At 30.8% G+C, this 11,012-nt stretch overlaps 1 protein-coding gene across 11 annotated transcripts in view; it reads right to left on the bottom strand.

Annotated features, from left to right (window-relative positions):
- LOC106788154 (tensin-1) overlaps window positions 1-11,012 on the bottom strand; it is a 112,674-nt gene that overhangs the window by 34,498 nt on the left and 67,164 nt on the right. For 8 of the 11 annotated variants that reach the window (XM_014751155.1, XM_014751156.1, XM_014751158.1 and 5 more), the window contains one exon: window positions 8,193-8,312. In XM_014751155.1, coding sequence (XP_014606641.1) covers window positions 8,193-8,312 — 120 coding nt within the window. Of the gene's footprint in view, window positions 1-337; window positions 834-6,002; window positions 6,020-8,192; window positions 8,313-8,908; window positions 9,116-11,012 lie in introns of those variants that run through there. The other 3 variants (XM_014751161.1, XM_014751164.1, XM_014751163.1) reach the window with 3 other exon arrangements.

The following is an 11,012-nucleotide window of genomic DNA, read 5'->3' as shown; positions in this document are numbered from 1 at the left end:
ATTGGAATAATATTTTATTATTATATTCGGAGTTTTTAATTATATTTACAAAAAGAAAATTAATGCGTTTTATTTTCAAACGTAAAATAAAATCAATTAAATCATTTATCGTATTTGCTATTAAAAATGTATAAATAATTCTTTTGATTTAAAAATATACAATCTTTTATAAACCTTATTGTTTTCACCAGTAGGAGAGAAGAAAGGAATACAACGACAATCACATAAATTCTCGTTCTCGTACAATTATTAATCGAAACAATCAAATCAAATGTTTTTTCCCTTATCAATCATATACACGTAAAAATAATATTTTCTTCAAAGGTATTTTTATCACCTTCGTATACTTGGGTGCGTAAATGATCCTGATGACATAACACTGCCGCATGACGTCGAATTTATGATATCACGATAAGCAGACATGTAATCCCAGAGTTCGCGTCGTGTCCTAGTCGACAACTTTAACTACGTTTATATATTTTCCTTTTCCTATTTTTATTTATTTCTTTCTTTTTCTTTTTTGGCTAGGAATAATAGAGAATTATTGAAGATAAGAGTAAAGAGATAGATCGAAAGTGGTTGATGTCACGGGGTTGATGATGGGGGAGGGATGAGGGGGGAAAGAAACTGAGTTGAAAGATAAAACGTAATAGAAAGATAGATAGATAGATAGATAGATAGGATTGGTATAGAGTGAAAGAAGGAGATAAATAAATAAATAAAAAATAAAGAAGGAATAATAAAAGGGGAAAAGATACAAAGAAGAAAGAGAGAGAAGTACAGATAGGAGGTGGATGATGGCACCGCGTTCCTCGACGCACTGTCGAGTATTGTATTTCGTCTGGTTCTACTAGATAGGAGTTACCCGCGAGAAAATTATGCAGCAACGGATTACGAGTAGTCGTAGAAACGTAGTAGTCAACGTAGTAGTTGTCATATATGTGTATATATATATATATGTATATGTAGTATTATAGACATCTTTTGGCTTTGAGTTTGTCGCGTGCATTTTAACTTTACGTTTTTATGTATATATAATATATGTGTGTGTGTGTATGTAAAGATAGATAGATAGATAGATGTGTGTAGATGTGCGTGCATGTAAGTGCATATCCTGTGTCTTGACTTTAGTATGCGTATGTATGTTCGTCCTCGACTTGGTACATATTCGCGTATGATGTAACGAATTCGCGCAGGTAGCGTGACTTCTCTTAACGAGCATAGAAGCGTGACTTAGAAATAGATAAATAGATATATATATATATGTGTATGTATGTAAGGTATCCCTCTATGTATTTGTTTATCTGTATTTCGTGATTGTATAGACAACGTGCTTCGACGCGATCATATCTTTACTTAAGTTTCTATCTTAAATTGCATACCACGTATGCAATCGTCTTTAGATCCGATGCTTTAGGAATGTCATTATTATTTGTTTGTATTATTTTTTCCTATCTTAATTGGAAAGTTAATTTTGTATTATTAATTATTGGTCAAGTCGAATTATTTGTAATTAATGTGTTATTTCAATATTTAAGTCTAAATATATTCGAATTAAATTTTACAAGATTTATTGAAAAAGAAAAAATAATAAAATTGTATTAATTATCACATAGAAATGTATTAATTTAATTTTGGAAATATAAATAACATCACAAATTTATCCAATGAAATTATTTTAATCACGATTATTCTAAAAATAATTAACGATATTAAATATTTATACGGGGATAAATGTGTGATATTTAATTTTAATACGATATTATACACAGTTAATTCGTGATGTTAGATAAATAATAGAAATATCGTAAATCGAATAAATGGATTCTATCGACAAAATTATTCCAAAGAAACAAGAAAAAATAATAAGTATTGAGTATACCAGGAAAGAAAGAAATATCTTACGGTGTTATAACCTTTCTCTCTTTCTTTCTTTCTTTCTTTCTTTCTTTATTTTTCCCCATATTAAGAAATCTTTTTCTTTTTTTTTTCTTTCCAAGTTATATTGGCTGACCGTAACCGTGAGAAATACGAAGGACATTTCTACCGGTCCGGGAGTGGTCTCGAATCCATGAAACGACATCTGCGGTAGGAGCTCAAGATGTAATAGCAATTTTACACGTGAGACTAACGGTGGTAGGGGGATTTATGAGCATACTACACATTTTCGAACACGATCACGTATATACGTGTTACATCTACTACATTGACACAAAAAAAAAAAAAAAAGAAAAAATGGGCCCGTTGGACCCATGAAAGAAGGAACTTGCTGCCGCGTTATGATCCCATAAACGTATTTTTAGAGACCGCCGAATCTCTCCTTCCAACATAACACATATACACACCGTGTATGAATATATGCAATACACATTCAACATTTCTTATATTCCTTTTTCCACGTATATGATCGCCCTTTTGAAAAGCCATCGTGACCGACCGACCAACCAAACGACACGCCTTTTTTGTCGGCACGAGGCATGGCAATCGTTAAATTTTCAATTTGCAGCCGAGTCCGAGTACACTTGCGTGGGTGAAACCGCTCGTAGATTCGGCAGAAGTCAACTAAAACGGCTGATAGTTTTTTTCATGGTTTGCCATAATGCGTTTATATGTGTACTATATATATGTATGTATGTATGTAGTGAGAAAGAAAGTCAAGGGATACTTTCCATTGACCAATCGTATCTTCTATTTATGACGATCGTATACGCTTACTTCGATAAAATTTTCGAATTTAATATTAACACTTGAATTTTCCGTTCTTTTCTTTTTTTTTTTTTTTTTTTTTTTTACAACTTACGACGAATCGAAACAAAAATTACGAGTGCACTTTACTCTCTCTCTCTCTCACTCACTTTCTNCCACTTTCATTTGTATTATTTACAAAATAATATCGGTTAAGCCTTTAATTAGTCATAATTACTCGGTATATCATTTTTTATTTTTTTTTTTTTTTTTTTTTTTTTTTTTTTTACAACTTACGACGAATCGAAACAAAAATTACGAGTGCACTTTACTCTCTCTCTCTCTCACTCACTTTCTCTCTTTTTTTTAAGTTTAATAAAATAAATACAAAATGTATGTGTGTATGTGTGTGGTACAGTTAATTATCGTAATTAATGATAATATTATACACGTTATTATAACAGAAGAGGGATAAATAAAACAAAATTGGATCGATTGTTATTCGATTTTTGGAGATATTACATTTATATTAATTATAATGTAAAATAAATCATAAAATATATAATTCTCTATTGTTCGATTAATTGTATAAAGTTTATCTTCATAATTATCGTGCATAATTAATATACTTATATCTTCTATATTTAATCACGCGATAGCATGTTTTATTGTGTACGTTTTAATATATCTATATTATTCTCTGTATCGTCGTACACACGATAAAATATATAACAAATCGATTTGAAATTTTTCACGACACGATATATCTACATTCTATTAGAAAAATTTCTAATCAAATTGTTCTAAAATCTTGTTCATCTATGCTGTAAAATGATGTAAGTTTAAATATATATATACCGTTTACGTTAAAACACTTACTTACATACACATGTGCAATCGTTTAAGTAAAAGTGCAGAAATCGTATTAAACGAACCGGTACAAGGTGATTTTATGGTACTAACGCATAGAAACGAGAACGTTACGCTTTGAGTAGGAAGAGACACCCACATAAATACATTCTCTCTCTCTCTCTCTCTTTCTCTTTCGATTCGAGAGTGAACTCGATCGACTCTTTAAAAGCTCAAGCCGATCTCGAGAATTTATTGAATCGACGTCATTTCTCGTTGAAGTATCTCGATATAGTCAATGTTCTGTCGTAACATGGTATAGTCTGTCTGTAAATAACGTGCTTACTATAATTATCGTCTAATTAATTGAGATCGATCGTTGTCGTCGAATGAAACGTTAGAAATTCTCACATAGAAAAAGAGAAAGAGAGAAAGAGAGAGAGAGAGAGAGAGTGAGTGAATGTATGTGTGTTGTGTGTGAGAAAGAGAAAGAGAGTGCAATAATTACGCTCGTAAATTTCATTTCTCGCTCTTGGCGAGTATAATACGATGAAGTATATTTATTGCTAGTTTAAACGAAGATGATTATAAAACGAAATTATGATACCTTTTTTTTTTTTTCTATCATATAAAATAATTCTTTTGTAATTCTTTCTTAAACGAATAATATTTATATAAATTTAATAAAAATTCTAGAAAAATAATTTGGATTATATTCTCATGAACAATATGTATAATACAAAAAAAAGTATTGAAGACGTATGATGCCAAGAATAATAGAAAAAAAAAAAAAAAGAAAAAGGTTAAGGAACAATTGTATATATATATATATTAAACGTATGTGTGTAATGGTAGACAATCGAAAAAAGAAAGTGTGACTAGTGAAAAAATAATAATTATTACCCCACGCGATTAATTGGGAGCAATTGTTCGGGTCCATGATGCTCGTGCTAACGTTAAACTGCGCGACTAATGTCAATTATCGTTAATCCACCTAATTGACAACGTTTTATTTCTAATTGGAAATTTAATACTACAGTACATGTATATATAGGTATATATTTTATATACCTTTTCTTTTGTTTCTTTTTTATTAGAATTTTCTTTCATTATATATAATATATGGATCCTCACATTATCGAATAAAATGAATGAAATGTTGCAAAATTTCTGTTAATTAACGGTACATATATATATATATATCTCATATTTAAAATAAATAAATAAATAAATAATTGGTAAATATAATATTTGAAAATTTTGTATGAATACCTTTGGCAAAGTTTGAAATATACAATTTTTCTACATGGCAAAAAAATTAAACGAACGAACGAACGAATAAATAAATATATGAAAATAAATTGTTAAAAATGGGGGTGATTTCCTACGCCCCCCCCCCACTTTCATTTGTATTATTTACAAAATAATATCGGTTAAGCCTTTAATTAGTCATAATTACTCGGTATATCATTTTTTATTTTTTTTTTTTTTGAGTAAGCAAACCTTTTGCTCAAAAGTTTTTCTTGAATAAATTACATATACTGCTTACAGTATCAAACGTAGTACCTCGTGTGTTATCGTACTGATAAATCGATAGGATAGTAACATGGTTCGTATAATACTCTATCTTATTGCCGTTTCAACGAATAATTTTCTTTATACATCGACGTTTAAAGTCTGCGGAAAACGTCGAGCAAAGGCCCTACGGGTAATCTAGTAGCGTTATATTAAAAAGAGCTTATAATAAAATCACCTGAGAGTAGCTAGGTAGATACGTTCTTAAGCACTATCACTATAAAACTTCTCATCCCTTTTTTCGCGTCACACACATCTTCTTTCTTTTTTTTTTTTTTCTTTTTTTATTATTTTATAAAAATAATAAATTGCGCCCAGCAAATATTTGCTCGTCTTTGATATATTTATTAATCGGTTTTTATTACTTTGTTTTTTTTTTTTTTATTTTAGTCGTGTTACCAAATTTGATCAATAAATTTTTACGCGTATTTATATAGATATCTCTTAGAAATTATCTAAAATGAAAATATTCAAAATTCGATTCTATTTAATCTATGTAATCAATTGATCCTATCAATAAAAAAAAAATTATTAAGTATATCATCACATATTTCTATTAATTTATCAAAGTATTTTAAAATTTAAAATTCCTTTTTAATCCTTCACATGATCCACCTAAAATAAATATGTTAATATTATACTGCGTTAGAGAGTGATTTTTTGTTTTTTATTATACACGCATTAATTTTCTTCTAACGTCAAGAGATATTAAAAAAATATAACGATATTAAAAAAATATTCAATTGCGAGTGATGTATGTAAAAACGGAATATATATAACAAGATTAATTATTGAAATATTATTAATCGGAGGATCGTTAAAATAAAGAAGAATATAAAACATTGTATCTAATGTAAATGAGAAGATAAATGATGTAAAAAAATGTATAATACCTATATAACAGGAATACGTTCGAATACGTCTGGTCGGAAGCTGAGATGAATGACGACTGAGAAGGGAAGGTTAAACTAATCGAAAGAACCGTTCAATGTTTTGTTTATACATACATATGTACATACGTTACATATACGATGCCTATATTCCAATGTTGTTATTGTTATTCTATTAAGAATATTTTTGTTGAAATTGTGAACACATTGACTTCTGTGTTCTTCGAGAAAGGTGATTATTATTCGGTGTCTTTCGAATATAATACATTGTCTAATTTATTTCGCGTATACGTGTGCATACGTGCGTGTGTGTTTTTTTACTATGCAAATGATATGCATATTCGAATGATTATGTGTAGTACTGTTGGTGAGTGATATACATACACATGTGCATACGTTTATATATGTATGTTCAACGTTAAATTGTATAATTAAGTTAAATTTTGAAAAGCTTAGATTTTACTCGAAATAACTAGACTTTTTTTCTTTTACAAAATATATCTAAAAGAAATTTCACAAATTAACGTTAACGTGTATATATATATATATATATGTATATTTGACTAGTTGTTTCAATATTGAATATTTATTAAGGTACTTAAGAAACCGAATAAATCGTGAATTCCTATCGAAGACTATAAACTTTCTTGGAAGTTAGTTTCCAATGCTAGAAAAAGATTCATTCTTCTCTAATGACTTATGTTAATACAAAAAAGAAAAAAAAACAATAAAATAAAATGCGGATAAAAGCATGACTACATTTTGATAATATGGAAAACGAGTTTATCGTAATTATGGAAAAAAAAAACAATAATTTATTTTCGGATAGATTAATATTGATTAAATAAAAAACAAAAAAAAATATAATAAAATAAAGGAGTATTGTTGTAACATAAATATAACATTTAAAATTTACTTTGCATATATTTAAAATATATAAAATTGCATATTAATGAAAAATAATCTTTTAGGAGAGAGATAGAAATGTTAGATATGAAGATAAACTTATATAGAGGGTATGTAATTATTCTATTTAAAATATATTTTCATCTTCTGGTTTATGATACACGCGCGTTTCGTTCTAGACTCGTATCGTAGCTCGATAAGATTAGAAGGTAATAGAGTTTAGCAAGGAGCTCGGTTAATAGCACGTCTAACGATTCGAAAGGCTCGTTTGAAGATAAATAGAAGCGAGGAATAGTCGTGCCGCTACTATAAGACATTTACGAATGAATGATAAAGTCGGCCTCTTTAGATTTCAAATTACTTATTATAGAATCGAGATTAACTTGCTGAGATGAGAATAAGAAAGGTGGTAATATAGGAATTGCTATAAACTTTTGACATACTAATAATAATGCATGGTACCCATGCATTTGCTACATTTCAAATCGTATGTATTCTAATCTAAACGATAAAATTTACAATTCAATTATAGGGAACAATAACGAGGACTGAAGTAAAAAAAAAAAGAAAAAAAAAAAAAACGAAACCCTCATATAATTTGTTTACGCAATTGTACCAAGTTTTCAAAAGATATCTTGTTAAGTTGTATGGGATTGCTGTTTCGAAAGTTCGTGTCCCGTTATTTTAATATTTATTACGTATAAACACATAGGTGGTTGCCTATTTAGATTTAAAAAAAGAATATAAAGAAAAGGCAATTAGATTTTTAAATATATTTCGAAAATGAAAATAATTCTTTAAAATGATATGCTTCGATCCTCATTGAAATCATACGTGAAATGTATGTAAGTGAAATTGTTTTTTTTTAGATTAAATAGTAAAGTTACCGCAAGTATGATGATATTATGGGAAATACGAAATGAACCAGAGTTATAGTACTTTAGAACGAATGTGTTTCGTTGTAGTAAGGTTGGGTATATGCAGTTTGTTCTGGATATGATAAAGACTGTTATATGTGTGTATTACCATTCATGTTAACATCCAATTTTCTCTAACATACATTTTGCTATATCTATTTTTGATTTGTTTGCTGAATTATCTTTCGAATAAATTTCATTCTGTATTTTGGTATTTTGGAAAAAAAAAAAAGAAACGGAAGACTAGAGATTGCATAAAAAAATTAATAACGTTATGCAAATAGTTGTTTGATTTTAAACCTCATAAAGAAGAAAACAAAACAACAAAAAAATACTTTTTCATATTACCATATTTTCTTTCTGGCCTCACCTGTTGTTGATGTAACTGATGTTGGTGTTGTTGGTGTTGTTGCATAAGTAGTTGCTGTTGTTGCTTGTTTCTCGCGATGGTATTAACATTTTTCGTCTGTGATTCGTAACCCCCATTGTGCTGAAACATACGAAAAAAAAGTTCTTTTGTCATTTGTTAATTATAAACAGATTTCTTTTCTTTTCATTTCGTTTCTTTCAGTTTAGACTTTTTTTTTCTTTTCTTTCGTTGACGTTTTATTATCGAGAAAGAAATAACAGTATTGTTTAGTTTATAATTGCGACAGACTATTAACGTCGTCGCATTTGAAATTTAATTATTCATAATACGAGAGAGACCACACTCCATACGCGCGTAAATGCTATTTGTAAGTGTTCGTAGTATTGCATGATACGTAATTATTGAAATTTTATTTTCAACTAAAGCGAATAAGTTTTTTCGTCTTTCTTTTTTTTTTTTTAATTTTGTTAAACGATCACATCTTTTATTCCAAATACAACATTGAAATATTAGAACAATTTTGAAAGGACCGTGGTAATTAATAAACGACGTGACATTTGGCACCGTACCATATACTCTTGGAACGTAGTGTCGGATTTGCACGTAGAAAAAAGAAAAATAAAGGAAAAAAAGTAAGAAGAAGATAGAAAAGTAAGGGGAAGAAGAAGAAGAAGGGGATGAGGGGTGGGGGAGGTGATGGGGTGAAAATGACACACCTCTCTTTCGATGTGCAGGGCTGTGTGCCAAACGGTGAACGCGATACGGTGCAAAAGCGTTTCGGTTTCTTCTCTCAATGGTGTTTCATCCTTGAGATTATTGTTCATATTATCCTGTCTTGAATCACTGCAACGGCAACAATTTGCACGAAGCCAAGCACGCGACAGGGTGCTGTTATTCGAGCTAGTCATTATTTTATATAATTCGTTAATTAATAGAATAAATTTCAATCTATTTTTATTTTCTATTAACGAAATAATTAATTATAGTGCCAGCACGTAAATATAATAATAGGCAGGACTTATTCGAAAAATATGTATATTATTATTATTTTTTCTTTTTCTTTCTTTCTTTCTTCTTTCTATTTAATTATCGCTTCGTTTTAAACCCTGAGCGTAATTTTTATAGGAACGACACGGTTTTCATAAAACAATTTACAACGAGCTAAGAAAAATAAATCATTTTGTATGATTATAATATATTAATTAATATATCCACCGTATATATATATATATAATCTTACGATTATAAATTGGCGTCGATAATATAGAAATCTGTAGATATCTTTTCACGAATAATATAGTATAGTATAAAACACGACACGTGTCTCTCATGCGCTGCTGCTGCTGCTGCTGTTTCATACAAACGAATCGGCCACCGCCTTTTCTTCTTCAACCTTGTTACATCTACTCTCCTCCAACAACAATCTTTTTCTCGTCCTCTTAATCTTATTATATCTTCGTCCCTCTTCCTGGTGAGACGAGAAAAATAATACATGAAAAACCGATATCTTTTCGAAACTGCTTTTACTTCTTCTTCTTTTTCTTCTTCTGCTGTTGCTGTTGCTGCTGTTACAAACTGTTGTCAGCCGCATATCTCTGGTCCACATTGTACAGGCGCCCAGAGACGAGTAATTGAACTTTTAACAATCTTCATAAAGAAGCTTCTTTCAAGCTTGGTCAAATAATTCATACACCTTTTCAAATATATAGATGCTATTTATTAGATCACGTGATTCTCTCTCTCTCTCTCTCCTTCTATGAGGACCACTTCCAAGTTTCAAGGTCAACAGTAGATGCACAATTCAACCGAATTATCGTTAACTCAGTTGCAACTAACCTCTTTCTCTCGATAATTTTATATTATAAGAATACTTCTCGGAAGGACGAATCTCTTTCTTTTTTTTTTTCAGAAAATTAAATACGAAAATGAGATTTGATTGCTAGTGTAAGAACGCGACCTGGGTCAACCGGAAAAAGGAACGTCTGCGCTTCACGACGGGAGCCGCCCCGATGCTGCGGCTGCTGGATAGAGGGATGAAATCCTGCTGCACTCTGCTCGACTCGACTCGAGTAAAGCTCCAGAAGGGGCCGGTGCTGAAAGGAGGGGTGGAATGAGGGGTGGAATGAGGAGGGGGACGGGATGGGACGGGTGGTTGAGGGAGGAAAGGGGAGCTAAAGGGGTTAGATTGCGAGGGGTGCAAGGAGGAAGCAAAAGAGAGAGCTAGCCAACGTTCCCGTTACCATGGTGACCCTGTGTCGAGCGTGCGAAGTTACACGCAGGCTTGGGGTTCCTGCTGCCGCCTAGGTTTTGCTCAAAACTACGTTTCACATAGAATCCAATGAGCTCAAAAGTGTACCCAGCAAATTCTACTAACTCTATATCCGTCTCTCTTTCTCTTTCAATACGAGGAGAGACACCTGTATATTTTATACCTGTATAGAAGTGGAAAGGAAGTACGTGTTAGAGCCTACGTTCGTTCTACTAAGGGGAAATCCCAGGGCTCTTTCTGTGTCCTAACCGGAACAGAATGAGGAACGATGAGGATGGGGTCCTGTATATATATATATATATATAGATGTCTTGAAACTACTTTATATCTTACTCTCCTTTGCCACTCCCTTTTCCCTGTAATTAGGGCAAGGTTTCCTATGTCTCAACCACACGCGTCACCTTCCTTTTTTTTACCTTTTTTTTTCTTCTTTTATTTTTTTTTTTTTTTTTTTTTTCTATCATCATTTCACCTTTGCCTTTGCCATTGCCATTAATTTCATTGTGGTAACTTGATAACATACGCAAACATATATTAAATAATAATTTTAA

This window comes from Polistes canadensis, unplaced genomic scaffold (genome assembly GCF_001313835.1).
Source record: "Polistes canadensis isolate GaletaPanama2010 unplaced genomic scaffold, ASM131383v1 scaffold_128, whole genome shotgun sequence".
Lineage (NCBI taxonomy): Eukaryota > Metazoa > Arthropoda > Insecta > Hymenoptera > Vespidae > Polistes > Polistes canadensis.
Note: the sequence above shows the minus strand (reverse complement) of the source record. Positions and strands in the feature narration are given on the sequence as shown.